This window comes from Zeus faber (assembly GCF_960531495.2).
Source record: "Zeus faber genome assembly, chromosome: 15".
Lineage (NCBI taxonomy): Eukaryota > Metazoa > Chordata > Actinopteri > Zeiformes > Zeidae > Zeus > Zeus faber.
Window position 1 is genome coordinate 21,638,945 of NC_137194.1, and position 22,694 is coordinate 21,661,638.

At 41.3% G+C, this 22,694-nt stretch overlaps 3 protein-coding genes across 3 annotated transcripts; 2 read left to right on the forward strand and 1 right to left on the reverse strand.

The window, feature by feature from the left end:
- Positions 1 to 2,705: 2,705 nt before the first annotated feature.
- b3galt4 (UDP-Gal:betaGlcNAc beta 1,3-galactosyltransferase, polypeptide 4) lies at positions 2,706 to 4,248 on the forward strand. The gene has a single exon (XM_080015103.1). The coding sequence runs from the start codon at positions 2,994 to 2,996 to the stop codon at positions 4,107 to 4,109; it is 1,116 nt and encodes a 371-aa protein (XP_079871229.1). The 5' UTR covers positions 2,706 to 2,993; the 3' UTR covers positions 4,110 to 4,248.
- A 1,882-nt stretch (positions 4,249 to 6,130) lies between these two features.
- wdr46 (WD repeat domain 46) lies at positions 6,131 to 13,214 on the reverse strand. The gene is made up of 14 exons (XM_080015099.1): positions 13,088 to 13,214; positions 12,644 to 12,811; positions 12,398 to 12,478; positions 10,790 to 10,902; positions 10,574 to 10,661; positions 10,385 to 10,446; positions 9,958 to 10,062; positions 9,686 to 9,836; positions 9,083 to 9,318; positions 8,809 to 8,962; positions 8,297 to 8,444; positions 7,160 to 7,350; positions 6,935 to 7,048; positions 6,131 to 6,809 (listed from the first exon to the last, which is right to left on the reverse strand). Exons 1-14 carry the CDS (start codon positions 13,142 to 13,144, stop codon positions 6,696 to 6,698), a joined length of 1,782 nt encoding a protein of 593 aa, XP_079871225.1. The 5' UTR covers positions 13,145 to 13,214; the 3' UTR covers positions 6,131 to 6,695.
- Positions 13,215 to 15,269: 2,055 nt separating this feature from the next.
- LOC307241104 (cytosolic sulfotransferase 3-like) lies at positions 15,270 to 22,419 on the forward strand. The gene is made up of 8 exons (XM_080015107.1): positions 15,270 to 15,373; positions 15,625 to 15,763; positions 18,437 to 18,565; positions 19,040 to 19,140; positions 19,399 to 19,525; positions 19,735 to 19,832; positions 21,338 to 21,512; positions 21,648 to 22,419. The coding sequence occupies exons 2-8, from the start codon at positions 15,625 to 15,627 to the stop codon at positions 21,758 to 21,760; spliced, it is 882 nt and encodes a 293-aa protein (XP_079871233.1). The 5' UTR covers positions 15,270 to 15,373; the 3' UTR covers positions 21,761 to 22,419.
- Positions 22,420 to 22,694: the final 275 nt, after the last annotated feature.

Sequence of the window (22,694 nt, forward strand, 5' to 3'; positions counted from 1 at the left end):
CATTGGCGCAGAACGACCATCAGATGTCGGTGAAAGCCCTAAATCCCTCTTCAGACCGGCATTGACCGTCGATTATCGATCAATGTCTATTTTTTTTTTTTTTGTTTCTTTCTTTGTTTGATCAGAAATAGTTATTGTCTTTTCAAGCCCATTTAATTGAATAAAGCCCGAGCGCATTTTGCACATTTCGAGCATTTTGACGCACGATCTATCGAATTGGATGTGATCAGCGCAAATGTAAAGCAAAGACAAAGGGATATGCGCAGGTTTATAATATTATTATGGCTTCCTGACACAGGGCGTGTCCTTTTGCACCGCGGGGGGTGTGCGCGTTCCCCTTTGAGACTAGAGGTCATCTTTCTGTGCTTTGTCCCACTGCACCAACATTTGGTTTCAGCATCATCTGATCAACACCATTATAAAATTGGGCTCTGTAATTACAACATAGCATATATTATTATTATTATTATTATTATTATTATTATTATTATTATTATTGTTATTATTAGGGATGGTACAATATTGTTATTGTTCGGATTTCTATTATTTTTCTTCTCCTTGGCACATTTCAGGTTAAAGGTGGCTGGAACAGGACCACCACTGCAGCTACGGACACGGTTGAGGTGTTAGAACTGCGATGTCGCAGACATCTCCTGGTTCAAGTTTCATCCCAATCGATCCACATATGGAGCAGCATTTAGTGGGGGAAAATGATGAAATTTGACCAGATGTGGCCGAACGTTCGCACATCACCGACAAACCAATGTTTCTAAAACGTCCGATCGGGTGGTGAAGAGAGATGAATTGGTGAAGTAAATAACTTTGTGACATCATCTTTTCCCTTTTTGCAAATATAAACGCGTTCTGTTCATCGAACCCGGTGCCGTGTCTGTCCTTATTTTGCGGCATTTGAGCCGGTCCTTACACGCAAACTGTAGGAGTCAAAAACAGTTCAAAACCTACTCTGTGTTTGTAACCTCACACATGGAGTTTGCTTGCGGCTCATGAGCAAATGGTCTGAATCGTGTCTGTTTTATTTTAGTCCCAAAAGTTTAAAAAGTTCATGAAACGTTTCAGAGGGACAATGCAGTGTTTAATCCGTTTAAATTAAAAAGTGTTGTTGGGAATTTCCACAAGGAGTGATTTCCTTCCACAGAAACATCGTGAGGCAGACAAGTTGAGTCATAACAGGAAAAACCTGTATCAGCTTGTGTTGATAATTCTCTGTGTCGCCTGGACTCACCGCGTCATTACGTGAGTCGGTGCTGTGTTCAAAGGAAACTCTGAAAATGTAACTAATTTGAGATGTAATGGTGACGTATAGAGGCAAGACTACACAAACTGATACTACGTTCCATGGGAACTCGAGAATTTGTTGCAGCTATATTTATTATTATTATTATTATTATTATTATTATTATTATTATTATTATTATTGTTGTTGTTGTTGTAATTGTTATATTATATTATATTATATTATATTATATTATATTATATTATATTATATTATTGTATTGTATTGTATTCTATTCTATTACATTACATTATATTACATTACATTACATTACATTACATTATATTATATTATATCATATTATATTCCATTCCACTCCATCCCATCCAATTCCATTATATTATATTATATTATATTATATTATATTATATTATATTATATCATATTATATTCCATTCCATCCCATCCAATTCCATTATATTATATTATATTATATTATATTATATTATATTATATTATATTATATTATATTATATTATATTATATTATATTATATTATATTCCATTTCATCCCATCCAATTCCATTATATTATATTATATTATATTATATTATATTATATTATATTATATCATATTATATTATATTATATCATATTATATTATATTATATTATATTATATTATATTATATTATATTCCATTCCATCCCATCCAATTCCATTATATTATATTATATTATATTATATTATATTATATTATATTATATTATATTATATTATATTATATTCCATTTCATCCCATCCAATTCCATTATATTATATTATATTATATTATATTATATATATTATATTTCAGTGGCGATAGTGGCGCCGCCCCTAGCGGTCGCCTGCGCCGGCGCTCCGGTTATTCTATCTATTCCATTTTATTTCAATTCATTTTTATTGTATTTTTATTGTATTTTATTCTATATTTTTTTTTTTATCTTATTCTATAAGTATTCCACTTACTGTATTACGTTTTAGGAGTCAGTTAGTCGGTCTATTAGAAAGGAATTTTCTACTTGTTATTTTATTTTCTATTTTTTCCTAGGACATATTGTGTGCTATCACCGGGTGCGTTGCATTACATTTCACTGCATATATGTATGGAAGTATGTATATGTATGTGACAAATAAAAATCTTGAATCTTGAATCTATATTATATTATATTATATTATATTATATTATACAGTGGAATATGCATCTTCCCCGTTGTAAAGCATGTTCTATATATTAATCGCAGACGTTTGAGCATAGACCACACACACGTCTCCACGGGCATGTTTGCATCGCTTTATAAGGGAAGCGCTGCCCCAAAAAGCCGAAACTGCAAGCGTTTCTGCACGATCCGGTCCATCATCATTGTCGTCGTCCTGCTCGGAGGAGTCGCGCACATTTCTCTCTCGTATTTGGACATTTGCGCTTTGGGGAGAAGGGCAGATATCGTCGCGGTGGCGTGTGCGAAATGAAGCGCCACGAGCCTGGCACAGTGTGATGCGGCAGCACGGAGGACCACCGAACCAGCCTCCCCATCCCCATCATCACGGAGGGATCCGAATGAGGAGGGTTCCGCTTTGTGTCCCAAAATAAAGGGCAGAGAGACACAGGACAGACGCGGACATAATGGCAGGAGCTTCTTTATAGGCAAGGAGAGAAAAACAGAGACCGAGAACGAGGTGAGTCTCGCTTCCCTTCTTAAACCGCGATTGGCCCGGCAGCCATGGTGGGACGGGGGCTGTGGATGCTCAAGTCCTGCTTTGGGAAGCGGGGCGGCCGGGTTGCGGTCGCGCCTCTCCTCTGCCTGGTGACGCTGACCGCTGCGCTCCTGGCTCTGCTGTTTGTGGACTCCATTGAGTCCTGGGTCACCTCCATGAGCATGAACACCGTGGTCGAGCCCCACCCCGGGGTCATCCCTCCTCAGAGCGTCCCCCCCACCAGACCCGAGGAGTTCCTGCTCATGCCCAGCCCTCTGGTTTGCCAGCGGGCCAAGCCCTATCTCATCATCATGGTCATGTCAGCCCCTCCCAACCACAGGGCCCGCCAGGCCATAAGGGACACTTGGGGCGGGGAGGTGGAGGTGAGGGGTCTCCGGGTTATGACCCTGTTCATGGTCGGCGTGGTGTCGGACCCTGGACTGTCCAAGTTGTTGATAGAGGAGGCCCGGGAGAGAGGCGACCTGATCCAGGGGCGTTTTGTCGACACGTACTCCAACCTCACCTTGAAGACCCTGTCGTTGCTGGGGTGGGCCCGCCGGTTCTGCCCCCAGGCCCACTTCATGGCAAAAGTGGACGATGACGTCTTATTCAACCCAAGTGCCCTGCTGCACTTCCTGAACAGGAGCCGCAATCCCTACGAACAGGGCGACCTCTACCTGGGCCGGGTGCACCTCCACGTGGCCCCGGACCGCGACCCAGACAGCAAGCATTACCTCCCTGCAGGGGCCTACCCTCCTGCTGTCTTCCCAGACTATTGCAGCGGCACGGCCTATGTCCTCTCCCGCTCCGCTCAGCTCAAAATCTCTCTGGCGGCTGCCGCCTCACCTCTGTCCACCCCTCTGCCCCCCGAGGATGTATTTGTGGGTTTGTGTGCCCATTCGGCCGGGGTCCTGCCTTCACACTGTCCATTGTTCTCAGGTGGACCAGCTGTTCCCTATGGGCGATGCTGCTATCAGGCCATGGTCTCCATCCACCACATCCCACCCAGGGAGATGCTGCGCTACTGGGCTGATGTCCACTCCTCGCCCGCCTGCTCGTGGTTGGGCGTACGTGCTTCTCTGGGAGTTTGCAAAGTCAGGGCCATGCTTGGGACGGCTTTGGGGATGGAACTGGGACTTTGAGAGTCCCCCACCCTACCGGCTCGAAAGGAAGGTTGGACTGTTATGGCCTGTGCCTTGCTTTACTACTGTGAATAGCACAAGCAATTCTCTGGCTGTCCAGCAATACTGTGTGCACTAAGAAAATGTTACTATTTTTATAGCTTGTTTTCTTCTTTTTACATTTGAATGTACTAATGTTCATTTTCAAAATGCATTTTCTGTCAGTACCAAAATAATAATAAGCGTGTTTAGCAGGCGGCGTTTTAGGGACTGTTACAGTTTACTTTTTAATTGCACAAACACACACTGCAGCTACAATATAATGAGCAATGTGATCATTTGTCATATGGTCAGTGCACTGAAGATGAGCTAAAACTAAATGTTATTTAATTGTAACACCAAAGCAAAGGCTACAGCTAAGGCATACATAGTAAAATCCAGCCAGACTTGCTTCAAATGTAGATATTAACATATTAAGTACAAGTAATAAATGCATGTAGTGCTCACAAAGTATCACATGTATTATAGTAGGTTTCACTTCCTGATACATAGAAACACTCAGAAAGTAAACGAAAAACTAATTATTAACTTCAGTAACAAATACAAAATGGATGAAAAAACTTCCAAGTATTGTGCGTTTCGACACCCTGCTTCTGATCCACTTGAAAAATATGTGGCTGGTGGAGTTTGTACATTAAGTTGTCTTTTGTGCCAGAGGGAGATTAGCAGCTGAAGGGTTAAGAGGAGTGAGGGCTGCAGCACGAGAAACCAGATGTGTCTGAACACTCAGGAAACGTCTGAATAAATTCCATCACAATTCAACCACACATTTTCTTCATTATATATATCTGTATAATATCTATATATATCTGTTTCCCATTTGTACCGATAAAAGTCACCCAGATTTTAGCGCAAGTAATTTATGTGTGTTGTTTTCCTTTGGTTCTGTCATTCGGGATTCCCCACTCCACTGTGCGTCAAACAGAAAAAAATTACTTGTTCTAAACAAAAAGTGTCATCGTTCTTTCGTTCTCATGTTACTGTAACGTGGCGATACCAAGACTGTAGGAGTCCAACAGATGCTATCTGTGTGACATCGACATGTTGGATATTAGAGAAACACATCGACCCTAGAAACATGTTTGCTGGGTGAAACAATAACCCTCTAACTGATCCAGAGAATGAATCTAATTACATTTTAGTAATTGAATAGTCAGGGATTAAGGGACGGTCACGTGTATTATTTAACATTTACAAGTTGACCAAAATGTGAAAACCTCTCATTATGCCTCATTCTAAATGTGTTCTAGACAGCTGAGTAAACATATTAAGCAATTATGCCTAATATAATGACGGTTTGGCATCAGATAACTTGTGATGAGCACTTAATATAGATTACGGCCCAAATGAATTGAAGATTTTAATTATCCAAAATGTGATCTCAACAACTATAAAAAAAAAGTAGGCTTTAAATGCAACCTTTGTGACAGATTGAGAACATTTGATTATGGGCCATATATCATATTGTACCAAAACCAACATTCAAGTCTTAGATTTCAAGTATCAGCTTGGTTATCTGAATCAGCTTAAAATGTAGGATTCAAATACAAATGCATTCCAAATAGCCAGAGTGTATGTTTGGTTTATTGGCAGTTAATGTAATGTTTAAATTATTTTCTAATCAGCCAATTGCGAGATACTTACAAGACAAAGATGATGCAACATATCTTGTGGCCTGCTTCGAGACTAGTACTTCCACCTTCCTCTTATTTATCGTTAGCATCATCGCAGCTAACCTGCATAGATACATGATCGTTGGCAGTGACTGTGACCACAGACTACCCACAGGTGCTGCAGATTACTTTTGTGCTGGGGTAAAGATGAGCAAACTTTGCCATGTTTTGAAAATTTAACAATTTCCTTGATTGAAAAGTCTAATAAAAATACACAGAACATTGGATAATTAAATAGTTGCAAGTAATGAGCATGAGGAGATAATTTCCACTCGGTCATACAATAGTACTAAGCGCCACAATGGTCGATAAGAAAGCAAGAAGGCATGGAACACAATCAGGTCTGACTGCATTTTTTCCCCCCATTTCACCAAGGAGTACATTGTGCATTAGAGACTGCATCATGAAAATAGCATTTCGTTTGTAAAATATTTATTTTGTGCTGAAAGGATTTTATTTCTACACACTTATAAAAAAAAAAAAACCAAAACATTTGTATGTACTGAAGTTCAGCCAGGTCCTCTCCCCTAAAAAGCACAGGCATTGGCTGTAAGTACCTTCAATTAGTTAATCTGGCCATATAGATTGAAAATGCTTGCAGCAATGGGGAACAAATGCATTTGCCCAGATAAGACAGAACTGGTTATATAGCTGACATAGTTGGCCTCATTTCCAACCATCACAAATAAGGAACCATGTCTGGATGAGTTCACCAGGAAGCATTCTGCTGGGGAACAAGCTGCATTGCTGTACAGTCTGTTCTATCACCGGGGAAAAAAAAAAAAAAAAAAGGAGCTAGAAGAGGCCTTTTATGCAAAGTTCAAAGGCCACACACAAATAATCTCCCCACGTTTTTTAGCACAAGGGCTCTTTTCTATTTCTTGAATCTGTCTAGGGCAGATCTCTGATCAGACATTGTTTTTTTGTTCTTTTCCTTTCTTTCCATTTCCATTTTCTTCCTGTTCTCCACTGTTTCCCTGATCACATCCTGTGAAGGGGGGATAGTAGTAGAACATTAGTGTTCGCAGAAATTATCTGATCGCTTTTCATATTGGAGGGAAGAATGTTTTAAAATAAAACTGGCAACAAACTCCGGTTGTTATAAGCACTTACTCTCTGGTCCTCATGAGCCACTTTTTTCTTGCGCTTTTCAACGCGCCCAGCCGAACTTCGACCCTTTGTCTTCATCCTCGGCTTGAATTTATCCTTGGCAAGTGGGTCATAGCCCTAGAAAACAAAAAGACATAAAGCTATATGTTAGTTTTATGTTTAAATCAATGTCTCAAACAGATTAATTAAAAAATTACATAATCAGTTTCATGCCAACAATCCACTTACCAGAACTTGCACCTTGTCTTTATGTCTTTCCTCAAAAGTGGCCCGATCAACCTGGCCCAGCTGGCCGGGGTCAAGCGTTATCAGGTCGGGCTGAATCTTCTCTAACAGTGCTTTAACCTCCCATTCCTGCCTCTGCTTTACACTGCGATACGGATTTGCATCCAGCCCGTCAAAGTTGGGTTCACCAGCACCTAATCAGAGGCAGATGAAGGATAAAAAAAGATAAAAATCCATTAGTGAGATGCAACAAAGATAACAATATAATAAAGCTTGTGATAAATAAATCAAGGGTCTATTGTATTGAGTGACATTAAGACTTTTCAATCAATGTTTCAGTGTTAACTTGAAATGCTTATGTGGGTTCAGCATGAAAATGCATGTGGGCATGGTTAGGCAGAGTACCCCCCACCGGTCATTGAAAATTATATTGAGTAATGCCAGGTGTCTCCAACCTCAAAAATTGCTCATTAGATAAATGCATTACGGGTCAATAAACAAACCCTTTATGATTGAAATACAAAAAGGTCCGGTCACATGCACAGTGCCACTACATCACACGCACGGTGACACTCTGCGTCACTTGCAGTTCAGATGACGCAGGGTGCATTTGCAGTCCGGCGCGCGGCTGGTTGTGAGCAAGTCTCAATCAAAACGAGACAGGCTTTGCGACCCCAAATTAGGCCGAGGGGTGCCACAGATTTGTGAGCGAAAACAGAAGTAGCCATCAATCTATATGTATATTGCCGCTTAAGGTAAAATTTACTTGGGTGGCTATATAACTATGGAACTTGCCATTTGAAGCCCTAAAACCAATTTTTATTTTTTTTTTTTAAATGTGGTTATTTAATGGCCTATAAATAAATTCAAAATTCATGGATGTATTCATTATCATTCATCCTGTATTGTGACGACCACCGCAGAGGGCGGGAACAAAGTCCCCCCGGTTCAGCTCGTCTCTGGCCATCTTCTCCACAGCTCCCCGTACGTTCAATTTAATGACACTTCAATTCACATGACACTTGTCCGTGTGATTTCATACAAACAAGGCTATTATGTGGCAGGCAGTCATGCAGACATGTCGACAAGATGTAGGTGAGTCTATAAAGGATAGGAGTATTGCTTCCTAATGATTCAGACCTGGTACCAGCATGCTGGTGAAGCCGTCTCCATGGCCGACACCAAGGACGTCCTCGAAGGGACAGAAGTGGAGGCCCCACACCGCGCCACGCGCTCGGTTTGCCAAGTAAGGCTTGGTCACTGGAGTACTCAGCACATCTCTGTAGATCTACATGAAGATAAACAACAATACATTGTGACAAAATTATGAAAATGGCATTGCTTTCAAAAGGGGATAGTGGTTATTTTCATTTCTGTATCATATGGTTTAAGTATCAATTTATCCCTGCATCTGTACTTATGTCAATTATATCATGATATATGATATGTTAGAGATCATATAAAATACATCAGTAAGATATTTTGGCTGTGTGAATCAGACTGACATGAAAATTCCACTGTTTGCCACTTCCCTGTTTTTGCCAAGATGTCAATGCCTCATTTTGGATGCCAAAATCTTTGTCATGTAATGGTGCATCAGTTTATCGCTGAAATGTCATTCATTCATGATATGGTGCGGAGGGAAAAGTGACCTGGACAATGTCGCCCGTCGCCGCAGACAGCAGCCCCCTCTGGCTGAGTGACAGACAGGAGGCGCCAGCGGGCAGGAAGTAGGACTGCAAGGGCTTGAATGCTCTGATGTCATAAACCTTCAGCTTCTTGTCCATGCCAGACGTCACCATATACCTATGAAGACAGCACATTAAAGCATCACAGAACACTTCCCCCTTGTTCGCTCTAAGTGCAATAATTATCTCAAATCAACTGTTCTAAAACCAATTTAAATGTCACTATATAGCAACTCACGTTCCAGTCTTGTCAACAGTTAGAGAGCGTACGCCACCCTTATGACAGAGCATCTTGACGAGGGCTTCTTTCTGGTTGGGGGACCAGAGGCTGACGGTGCCGTTGGGATGTCCGAGGTGGACGATGGCGTTCTGAGGGTTGTGACACATGACATCAAGCCGGCCTGCTTTCGTGCCGATGGCTGCCACCTCCTTTCCAACAGAAATGTCAAGGTATTGCAAGAAACCTGTGGCACTCTGGTGGAAGAATAGAGTAAAAAGGGTCAAACGAAAAAGGACTCAACACATTACAAGAGCCAGATGAAAGAAAAAGGTGATGGAGGGAACACGCTACACAGATAGGGTTATAGAGCATGGCAATCATGAATATTTTAGATCATGTTTATTAAACCTTTGACAAGTACAGGTGTATCCCAGTGTATGACAAGTTGGCAGTGTCAGACCCCTTTCCACCTCTGAACAAGAGGTTTTAAGAATTGTGTCAAAAGGGGTCCACGAAAAAAAAAATTGTCTTATGGAGCTTTAATTTTTCCAGCAATGCATTTCCCACAAAATTTAGGGGGAAAAAAAATAATAAATAAATAAAATAAATAGGTGAACCTACCGCTGTGGCTAACAAAAAGTGGTAGGGGAGGAACTGCATGCGAAGGACATCGTTGAATTTGCGTATACAATGAAGCTCAGTTCCGTTGGAGTCATAGATATATAACCATTTCTTCTGAGCTACCGCATACATAGCTTCACTGTGGAGCCACCTAATAAGATGGAGATGTAATCAATTCAAAAAGGAGGAAGATATACATAGAGTTCAAAGAAGAGACTTGACTAACCTAAAAGAGATCAGAGGGCTTTGGGTACAAGATATTGGAGACTCACTTCACATCATTGATGGTTTCCATCACATTTATCTCACACATGAGCTGTTTAGTCTGCCAGTTCAGGCAGGCTAAGTGACCTCTCTTTCCACCGAGCAGCAGCTGGCTGTGGAAGACAACACACAGCAGGTACAAGAAATAGTTAAGATTCAAATATTGATCAAAAAATAAAATACACCCTAAATAAAACGGTGTGAAAATGATAACATAGCACCTATTAGACATTCTGCTAATTTCCAACAATTGACTGACTCACTGATAATTTGTGAGGTTCATTGATTACCACCTCCATACAAGTTTCCTGATTGATACAAACAAATTAAGTAAAATCAATGATGGCAAAAACAAAAGTATGAAATTTCCTGTTATTGAATATCCTATATGTCATTAGGGTACACTACTCAGGGAAAAGACAGGCACCAACCTACCGTCCCGTCTTGCTGTAATCAAGGCGATATGGTCCAAATTGGGGCAATTTAAGATCGAAATACTGAAAGAGCAGGAGAAGAAAAGGCAATGTTGACTAAAATAATGAGCCACAGCAGCATTAGTTTCTGCAATTTATTTTACCAAAATCGTGTAAATGCCGACAACCACAAGGATATGATTTGCGCAACCTTTGCCCCAGATGTTATATCCACCGCCGCCGAAATGTCTTCCTGAGAAATGGTACAAGTCTCTTCATCCTCATCACCTTCTAGGAAACTGAAGCAACGATAGAACAATATCGATAGCAGGCAGAGCCTTTCAATAGTCTATAATGAGACACAGCCTTTCAACTTTCCAAGTACAGAGTAAGATGGAAAGTGTGTGTAATAGAAGAATGAACTCACCCTGCCTCCTCTGGGAGAAGGAGTTCATGTCGTGCTGCTTGATTTGAGGCCATTTCCGACGCAGCCTCTGAGTGAGCTACGGCACGCCTCAGTTTGGGAAGACGTTTGGAAGGCTACAAAGGCAAACATACGGAAAAAGCAAAGTTAGACACTGACAATAGTTAAGGCCACTCCATGTGTAATATGGATCACATTGAACTATACTAATAAATTCCTGGTTAGAACCGGCAACACCAGGGAGAAATGCAGGTGTAACAGAAGCACAACAGCGCAGGACAATAAAAAGATTTGAAAAAATAAAATGAAATACCAATAACACATGTACAAACCTAGAAACAAAAGTTAACACAGAGCAGCACTATAGTTATAGTAGATAATATACTAGAGTTATGGTATAGCTCACTATAGTGAGCCCAATATGGACATACGGCAGATATGCTATAATAGCATAGAGTGGCAGTGCGTAGCAATGATCGTACTGATAATAAACTGATTTAGTAAATATGTGCATAGACATTGTATAAATATATTACAAATACTTTACAGAAATGTGGCATTACAGTTATGTCAGCAGTCCTAATAACAGTAAAAAGATAATAGCTCTAATGGTAGTAGTCGTACCACGAATAATATAATTATATCTTTGCAGTTATAATTATATATATAGCTGCAGGCAGTAATACACAGGATCCCGTGTATTTGTTTTAGGTAAGTATTACAGTTTTTGTACAATGCATCACAATTTACTTAACGTATAAACATCAAAGATGGTGGAGTTACGTCTTGTAGTTAGATACAGTGGTGGTCAAAAGTTTACATACACTTGTAAAGAACATATACTGTATGTCATGGCAATCTTGAGTTCCCAATAATTTATACAACTCTTATTTTTCTGTGATGGAATGATTGGAGCAAATACTTCTTTGTCATACAAAACATTCATGAATTTCAAGATTCAAGAGGTTTATTCGTCATATACATACTTTCATACATATATGCAGTGAAATGTCTTTGCAACACACCCAGAGATTATGCACAATCTGTGGCATTTACCACGAATACTGCCCACTGCTCCTGGCTGTGCCCCCGGAGGAAGGACAAGCCAGGATGGGTTAAACGCAGAGGCCTCATTTCACCGGCCACCATCCAAAGCATGTGCGTGCATGTGTGGTAGTGTGGTGTGCTGTGTGACAATTAAAGATTGTTCTCTTGTTCTTTATATTTTTCTCTCTCTCTCACACACACACACACACACACACACACACACACACACACCTTTACTGCACATATCTGTATATACATAAGTCTATTCCTTTTATTTCTATTTTGTATATTACCTTTTTTATCAGATTTATTCTACTTTCTAATTGAATTTCAGGAATCATTTAGTTTAGTTAGTCAGTTAGCTATTGTACATTAGCACATATTGTGCATAATTTCCGGGTGCGTTGCAATGTCACTTCACTACATATATGTACGCTCTTATGTTTATGTATTTGACAAATAAACATCTTGAATATAAAGATCTGAGGAACGACCACTCTCGCTCAACACGACACAAAGCTGTTGCAAAGGTGAGAGAAAAGGAAACGAGAATGAGGAACTTACCAGTTTATTTTTCATTTTCCAACGGAATTTCTTTAGCTTTTTCTTGGATACTGGCGCAGACCCTGGGAACGGGTCAAACCGCTAAAGGACGATGGACAATAAATGTGGCACACAACGTGAGGTGAGTAATCATAAAAGACGTCAGCGAAAAACTGACATAATTAATCATATAGCAGTATTTGTAGGTCAACCCGAATACGTGAGGGCGCCACCACCTTATGGCCACCGCGAAATAAACGCCTTTACCTTGGATGGTAACTTTTCTCCATCGCTTCGATTCCCTTTCTGTGTTCCTGTCGCTGGTGTTTTCTTCTCGCCCTGTCGAACAGATTCTCCGCTCTCTTGACCGTCAATCGCATGTTTGGTTTCAGCCTTGGCCGGTACACCTGAGCCCTTCCAGTAACGCTCCGAAGGCTGTCAGAAGAAAGAAAACAACGAAGGAAAAACCGGTGTCTCGTATACACACATAGACACACAAAAAGTCAACCACAAACGCTTTCGGACAAAAAAAAACGCAGGTTTTACTCAGTTTGATGGGGTGGTGCGTAGGGCTTCACGCTCACGTTAGCAGATTGGCTATCGCTGCTGAACGCCTTCTTTTAATATTATATAAACGCCGATACAAAAGTGACATGTCGCTACATCGACGCCATTGGCGCAACGTTATAGATTGTACTCTTGCTGAATTACCGCTTGCTTTTGTTCCACGTGTGCGTCGCACAACGCTGTTGATCCGGGCGCCGCCATCTTTGTTGTAGTAACTGGCTCAAGCGTTTTTTTATTGTTATGTAGTTACTGATTTTTACTTGATCTACAATATCGACCCACAATAGACCAGTCGTAAGGGGGTGGCAGGAAAACGATTAACATGTTCAAAAAAGCAACACGCAACAAATTAAATTTGATGGAACAATAATAAATATATACACAGGGGCCATTATCATTACCTACGGAAGCCCAAAGAGGCCAGCCATTCCGATTGTTTGGCTTTTTAGGGCTTCCGTACGACGTATCCCCGGTAAAAGCGCTTTGATATATGACGAGTATTTAAAATGCAAACTTTGTTTTATGCTTTTTAGCTGCACCGTACTTGTATGATCGTATGCAGCGAATAAACATATTTAATCCTGAATCAGCTTGTCATAATCAAGATTTATAAAACCTATATAAAAAAAAGGAAGAAGTTACTATTTTGGTAAAATCAATCTTGTTCCTGTTTTCACAAATAGAATATACGTTTCACAAAAACCGGAAATGTTTTTTGAACCGCAACATAAGCCTCTTATCATCATGTAGTCCCGGTTTGACAGGCGGGGCATGAACGCACAAAGAGATCTTACAGATTCTGTTTTTTTTGTTTTGTTTTTTTAAAATACAGTATTTATAGTGGTTGTTCATGATTTCAACCTATGCCCTACAACTGATTTACATTACAGTACATTTTCAAAGTCTTTTTCTTCTTGTTAATGCAAGAAGACGTGTAAATAAACTACACCCCACTCTTACTTCCCTTTTCTCCAACTTCAGCTGTGCTCAGCCGTTTTGCAGCCAAGGGCCCCTCAGTGTCCAATAGAATGGTTCACTGTCCAGATTGACACGATAAAATTTTACCCGCCTGTCTTTTATCTACAATGATAAGGCAGGTGTTTGCTCTAAAAATAAAGTTTATTTTAGTCAGTGGTTCCCAAACTTACTTTTTTTTGTAATGTACTGTACTCTGTAATGTCTAAGATCATTGTTTAGCTGGCATTGGGAGGAAAAAAAAGAAAGTTCACATGCATTGTGTTCTGTATATGCGCTGTATGTATGTTTTTATTTATTTTTTAACATTTTATATAACCAATATTTTTAACCCATTTTTGTAAATTTTCGGAGTAACCGTTGCAGTTCCCCAAAAGAACCCTAGGGTTACGAGTTTGAGTCTGAGACCGACACTGATTTATGTTACCATTTCTCCAAAAATAAGATATACATTTAAATTCAAAAAACAGAAATGTCATGAAAATAAAATTAAAAAAAAAAAAATAAGCACTATATTATAAAATGTATTTAGCTAACTTTGCTCGTAAGCCAGCAGCAGTGTTCGTGTGAGCACTTGCTCATAATACGGTCAATACCTGGGGGGATCAAGGGGTCACCCTCAAGGGTCATATAGTTTGTCTTCAGAGCTTTACGCAGATATGTGCTGTGAATGGTGTCTTAGCTGCTGGATCATGAGCTACTCATCGTCTGACCAGCGATGGACTATTATTATCACCTGGTCCCCGGGCGCATCCACGTATGCTGCCCACTGCTCCTGGCTGTGCCCCCAGAGGAAGGACAAGCCAGGATGGGTCAAAAGCAGAGGATCCATTTCACCGGCCACCATCAAAGCATGTGCGTGTGTGTGTGTGCAAGCATGTGTTGTAGTGTGGTGTGTTGCGTGACAAATAAAGACTCTTTCTTTCTTTCTTTCTTTTCTGCTCGTGGAAAAAATGCACAAATAAAAATGTGTTTACCCAATTTTAAATTAGGAAATTATTATTATTATTATTATTATTATGATTATTATGATTATTATTATTATTATTATTATTATTTCGTTAATTAGTTGTTTCCATTGTTTTAGTCATTTTCTATACTTATTATTTTCTATATTTATAGAGACATATTCCCAGCCATTTCAAGGCCCACCTGGCAACTCTCTGGGGCCCCCTTGTGGGTCCGGACCCTTGGAACTTGGGTCATTCAGTGATTATGTAACCACCAGGCAATGAAGGAAGATAACATGAAAATGGGAGGGAACACCATTCCTCACACACACACACACACACACACACACACACACACACACACACACACACACACACACACACACACACACACACACAGAGTAAGATACCAGAGCGAGAGGAGGACAGGGTTAACGAACTCTGAAGAAACTTTGGCGGAAGGACCTATTGTGGATCTATTAAACACTTCCCCTTAAAAAACAAGGTAATTTGTGCTTACTCAGGATTTATTATTTTTTTTTACATATTTTGTGCAACTACTGTATATACAAAAGTGTTTCGGAGCTGTTTCTGTCTATATGTTTCCTAACATTAGATACACTTTACTCCTAGAAACATTACATACGTACAAAGTTATGCAAGGACCTATCTTAGCTCCATCTATAATGCTTCATCCCACTGATATCCTGCAGATATATAGTATGTACTGAACATATGTTTTTGTTTTAACATTAGATGGACGCATTACTTCGGCCAGAGTTGTTTGATTTCCACGGAGTCTGTATGAGCCACATTTTTACAGACAACTGGGTGAAAATTCAAAACTTTCAGGCCAGACCAGATGATATCCTCATTGCAACATACCCTAAAGCAGGTCTGTCAAAAATCTTGTATTTTTTCTCTTCATGGAGAAAAGGTTAAGGGTTTGCGGTTATGCTGTTTCTGTCATGAATTCTCCTTAATCTCCCAGTATTTGTATTTGTTTTCATGGTCATTTCCTCATGCCATGTCACTAACCTCCATATCATTTCAGATCTGCCCACTCCCTTTTGCTTTGCTGTCACTTCTTTTCAACCTGGTTTCCACCATCTGCAGCTCATTCCCTTGTTAGTCCTTCAGTATAAATGCGAGTCCACTTCCCTTTCAGATTGTTGCTGAGCTTTCCCACACTACTTCCTGATTCCCGTACCTTCCATCCGAACCTTTGCCTCTTTCCCTGGATCCTTATTCTCTGCCTGTTCCCTGCCAGATATGTTTGCCTTCCCTAACCGATCTCCTGGTTTTGACCCCAGTCTGTTTTTTTCGAAAAAAGCTTGGGGACTTTGACTTCTTACCTAATTCTTTTGGTGTTGTGCTTGTGGGTACACATCCGTTCTGAGTCAGTCAGCGTAACAGTACAATCTGGCCAGAAATGAACCCAGCAAACTCAGAGACTCCCAGATGTGAGATGGCGGCACAGGCTAGTGCTCTATACCAACACAACCAACAACTAACCTCCATTGCGGGGGCTCCCCAGGAATCCTCAGCACACCATGATCATCTACCAGTACTCCTGTTTGTGCCGTTTGCAGTACAGAACCTCACCTCTCTGCTCCCGAAAGCGCTTCTGCAGAACCGCAGGTACCTGCCCGTCCTTCCTTGCTCTCTGCTCGTTACATTTTGAACTTCAACTCTTCACATAACCCACCAGAGGTCACGAGTGAGAGAAGCATTCAGACCTCTGCTCTTCGGTGACAGCCTTCTCAGACGGTCTCCGGGGGGTTTTCGACCACACTACACCTGGCCGTGAGACTGCTTGTGGACCTTTTAACCTGCCCCAGGGGAGTCAGCAAGTTATCGACGATTCCATTGAGTTCCGGACCCTCGGAGCAGAGAGTGATTGGAATTCCTCATCGCTGGCCGACAGCTTTTACGTTTTAAAATTGCACATTGGCATGACCGACACATTTTACAATGGGCTCCCTGTTATCAAGGACGAGCTGGTGGCTCGCAATCCTATGGCAGATCTGAACACTCTCATAACAACGGCCATCTGCATCGACGGATGTCTCCTGGAGCAGAGGCGAGAGAGGGCGCTGACCAGTCATTCCTGAGGTATTCCGCGACCACTGGCATTGCCTCCTCCTTACTTGTCAGTACCAACCTTGAGCACACCTAGTGACTCAGCAGAGCCAATGCAGCTTGCCAGGACCAGGTTGTTGTCCATGGAAGGACACCGCCACCGGAGGGAGAACTACGGTATATGGTGACCAGGGGAGTCATTAAATGTCATTAAACTGTCCATAAAAAGGAGGGGCTCGTCAGTCAACCAGAGGGTTCTGGTGAGCTTTGCAATCCACTCCGACACACCCTCCTGTCCCCTGTTACTTGCTCAGCTGGGATTGACCGGGCCATCTTACATGGTATCGGTTCTCATTGACTCTGGAGCTGAAGCTAATTTTAAGGACTCCCTCCTGGCTGAGCAACTGGGCATTTCCCTGAGAGCCTCTGTTGGGACCTCAATCTACTTCTCGTTTCTGGACTGAGTTTTGCAGTCTGCTGGGGGTCGCAGGTTTCCACGGTTTCCATCCCCAGTTCAATGGCCAGAGAGAGAGGATGAATCAAGAGATGAGACCACACTCATCATAGGGAATGGTAGCTCAGGCGGTAGAGCTGGTCGTCTAGTAATCTAAAGGTTGCTGGTTCAATCCCAGGCTCCTCCTGCTAGCATGCTGTAGTGTCCTTGAGCAAGACACTTAACCCCTAATTGCTCCTGATGGCTGCGTCCGTCGGTGTTTAAACAATTGTAAGTCGCTTTGGATAAAAGCGTCTGCTAAATGACTAAATGTAATGTAATGTAACCACACAACGCTGCATGGTTTCACAGAATCCTAAGTGATGGTCATGGGTAGAAACGCCCATAATTCCTTGCCCAGCTCTGGCCTGTCGCCATTCCAATGTTGCTGGCGCTATCAGCCTCCCCTGTTTCCTGAATAGGAATGCGAGGCCCTCATTTCATCTGTCCAAGCCTTCATCCAGCAGTGTCAACGCACCTGGCGGCTGGCCCGTGCCACTCTACTCCGCACCTCAGACCGCTATCAGAGATAAGCATACTGTCGCGAAGCCCCGCCTACACTCTGGGATTTCTACGCGGGTTTCACTCGTCGGGGTTGAGTCCAGAAAGCTGGTCCCACGCTTTGTAGGGGCCACTCCCCATATCCAAGATCATCAACCCAGCAGCTTTTCATCTGGGTCTTCCCTGGTCTCTCCGCATCCATTCCATCTTCCATGTCTCTCGACTCAGGGTGCTTAAAGAGAGCCTGCTTCATTTCTTACCTGATTGCTTTGGTGTTGTGCTTGTGGGTTCACATTCGTTCTGAGTCAGTGAGCGTAACAGTTTCCATTTTTTCTTCATTCTTCTTTACTCTCTCTCTCTCTCTCTCTCTCTCTCTCTCTCTTAGAACCCGATCCCGATCAAGTGGGGTCTATTTAATCAAAGGGTCTGATTTAAACACATCCTTTCCATCCCCTCTCTCTCTCTGTCTCTCTCTCCCTCTCTCTTTCTCAGGAACCACATGGGTCTCTTATATCCTTGATCTTCTGTATTTTGGAGAGACTCATCCTGAACGTCAGACATCGCTCCCGATCTTCGAGAGAGTTCCTTTCCTAGAGATCACCATCCCTCAATTAGCTGCTGGTTAGACAGTTTAATGGTCATGATGAAATTATTTTGACAGAAATGCTCTTTGATTTTATTTCTCTAGATTTTTTATAAATTCACAGTGAAAATGAAAACCTACATTTTTGTGTTGTGTTCTGTATGTGACTATGTGCACGCTCCTACATTTGTATTAAGATTTAAGATAGAGATTCAAGATTCAAGATTCAAGAAAGTGATTATTATAATAATACTGTCAGATCCAATATGCCTTTTGTTATAACGGTATTGTTATTATTGTTCAAAAGAAAATGCGTGTCAGACAAACAGCATTTTTAACTCATAAAAATATAAATAACATAAATAACTTTAAAATATCTACAAGAGCAGGTCCATGCAGAGATGTTAAGAGGGGCAGATGCTCAAACAAAAAAATGAGGCACACAGATCCACATAGCTCGAAAAGTGTAAAAAAGTTTATCGCCTGCTAAGTCTAATTTCCTTTCCACATAGGAACGGACCTGGTTGATAATCTACCTACTTCTCCACGCCTAATCAAAACTCATCTTCCAGTCCAGTTACTGCCCAAGTCTTTTTGGGAACAAAACTGCAGGGTACAGTATGCTTACGTTAATTGTTGTAAAACATACACACTAATGATGAAGCAATTGACCAAAACCAGCGAAAAATATACTGCAGAGTTTTGCCTTAAATGGACAAATCAACACCAGATTGAAGTGAGAGTCTTGCAGCTCTGCCACCTGCACAGCCCTCGACTAAATGGTTTACAAATCGTCCATGAAGTGTGAAGAAAATGCACATGTTCACATAAAACAGTAACATATCAATGTCTTTTATTCCCCCTTCACTAGATAGTGTATGTGGCTCGTAATGCAAAGGACAACGCTGTATCATATTTCCACTTTGACCGCATGAACCAGATCCAGCCAGAGCCTGGAGACTGGAGCAGCTACCTGGAGAGATTCATGGAGGGAAGGAGTGAGTCTAAAGACGAAACAGGAGTCCAAATTAGAAGGCTTACGAACAAATTGAACATATATAACAAGATGTACACAATTCTGTAAATGTTAACTATTTTTCAACCCTTCTCAAATGTTGGTTCCCATCATTTATGACTGTTTATAACTGCTTAAATGCAGTCCACCGGGGCAAATGTTTAACTCCCATGCCCTGTTCTGTGCTTTTAGCCGTGTTTGGATCCTGGTACGATCATGTGAATGGCTGGTGGGAGAAGAAACAGAGTGTTTCCAAACTCCACTACATGTTCTTTGAAGATATGGTTGAGGTGAGAAGGTTTTGTATTTGTTGTTGATTATTTTAGTCCTATCACTAATGTATATATAATATTATGAGCTGTGGTTCAAGATTCAAGATTCAAGAGGTTTATTCGTCACATCCATATACATACTTTCATACATATATGCAGTGAAATGTCAATGCAACGCACCCGGTGTTTACGCACAATATGTTCTAGACTGAACACAATAGGTACCACAATAGGACCCATTATGCAAGCTTTGTGGCAGGAGGGGCACCATGGCACATATCTCGTCAGGGGGTAAAGTGGCACTCACCCAAGGAAGGTACAGGTGGCGCCATGACAAGGTGCTCATAACACTCGTTAACACCCTGGAGCAGGAGAGATGCAAGAAATGCCAACCACATGGGAAAACGACACCATCAATTAAGTTTGTAAAGGAAGGAGAAAAGCCACCAACCACAGCAACAACAAGAAACAGCCTGCTACAAAAGGCCTGATTGTGGGAAATGAAGGTGGACCTGGGAGGGAGACTGCAGTTTCCCCAGGTTGTCCAGACACCCCTGAGGCCGGATGTGGTACTGTGGTCTGAAGAGGCAAAGAAGATCATCCTCATAGAACTTACAGTCCCATGGGAAGAGGGGTGCGACCAGGCCTTTGAAAGAAAACGCCATATACCAGGATCTCTTGCATGACTGCAGGGGGAAAGGATAGCAGGCATGGCTGTTCCCAGTTGAAGTTGGCTGTAGAGGATTCCCTGCCCAGTCAGTGTGGCGAATGCTCACAGCCATTGGGATGACAGGGAGGGAGAGAAAGACAGCAGCTGGTAGGATGGGGGAGGCAGCAGAAAGAGCCTCTTGCTGGTTATGAAACAGGAGGGAGGGACTTAGCTGGAAGCCAGGAGGAGTAGATGGGCAGTGACTTGGCCACAACTGCCGACCCACCATCAGGAGGGTGTTGCGGTTCAGGGTCCTAACACCCAGTGAACGATGGATACCGTCTGAGTTGATGACGACAGCAACTCCTCCTGGCCAAGGCTACATTTACCAAAAGTGAATGAAGGGGAAGCATCTCTAGATGTAATTGTAATCAGTGAATACGCACAATATGTTCTAGACTGAACACAATAGCTACCTAAAAACTGCTACTTGACTAACTAACTGATTCCTAAAATGTAATGCAGTAAGTCGAATAATATAGAATTAAATAAAATAAAGAACTCAAAGGCAATCCAGAGTGGGGGTACAAAATAGAAATAAAGGGAATAGACTTATGTATATGGGATAAGCTATTATGTATATACAGATACGTGCATTAAAGTGGCATGTGAATAAAGTGAGGTAGTGTGTGTAGAGATATACAGTACCGTATGCAACAGTACGGCGCAGCAATACAGCACAGTATACAGTAACCCAGAACAGTGATACAGTATGCAGTACAGTATGCTACATACAGTACAGTAAGGTAGTGCAGCCTATGTGAGTGTCTCAGTGAGGAACCCTGGTGAGTTCAGCGTTCCTTTGTGTTCCTAGAATACAGGGCGGGAGATAGACAAACTGTGCTCCTTTCTGGGTGTGACCCCGAGAGCAGAGAAGAAGGAACAAATCAGGGGTGCAGTGCAGTTTGATAACATGAAGAAAGACAACATGGCCAACTACACGATGGTGCAGTTCATGGACTCTAAGGTGTCTCCCTTCATGAGAAAAGGTAAAAAACAAAGTTAATGATCTGCTCAGATTTGATTTGTCATTTCAGTCAGCATTTATGGTTTATAAATATTCTTTCTTCTTCTTCTTTTTCTTTCGGCTGCTAAATTGGACTTTACTCATCCCTGATTTCTAGGGAAGGTTGGAGACTGGAAGAATCACTTCACTGTTGCTCAGAGTGAACGCTTTGACAAAGATTACTTGAAAAAGATGAAGAACCCCACGCTGCGGTTTCGTACTGAACTTTGAGGTCATGCAACCCTGCCCACAAATGTAACTGGTCTATAATTTATCTGTGTGACGGGGATCACGGTGTCAAGCTTAACTTTTTTTTAACCAACACACGAGTGGCATCTAATGTAAAATGACTTCAAATGACCGCATACTGGTGCTATCAATGTTTATCAATGTGTGTCTCGTGTTATCTCACTCATTTATGTTCACCCAGGATTCAGATAAATCAAATTGTAAAAATCATATAAATCATATAAATCTATCAAGTGTGGCTTTCAATTCATACATGAGCTATAACTATTGGAAAATCAGGATGTGGGCTCATCAGGTGAAGGTGTGGAATGTGCCATGTCTCAGTGTTGATGGACTAATAAGGTAAAAGCAATGTACTGTATGTGTTTAATGAATCAAATTACGTTCTCACAAAGCACTGGACACGCTCCATTAAATATTAAAGAACGAATTGGCCACCAAATGAATCTTCAAATGGTTACACTTTTTATTTCAATTTCTAAAAAAGACCATATTTAATGTTTCCTCATAGCCATCACCATAAGACTAAACCTTTCACTCATGATTTCTATTTACGCTTTACATTTGAACATGGTAACCCTTTCATTTACATGCAGTATTGTGATAGTTATAATAAACACATTGTATCTAACACCAATTGACTTTCTAAAAATAAATAAATATATAAATAAATATGGTTTCACATTGTTCCATTGTTGATTACATTGATTACAGACTATTCATTTGGTTATATCTCATCTTAAATTGCAGTTAGTAAGAACATTTAACCTTAAGAAATTCTTCTCTGTCTTTTATGTAAAACAAAAACATTGTATTTCATTGCTTGAAAGTCGATTTGGTTGGATGGAGCACTGGTCACATTCCAAAGGCTGCTGGACAGAGTACTGAAACCTTACAGTGAGTATGCCGCAGCATT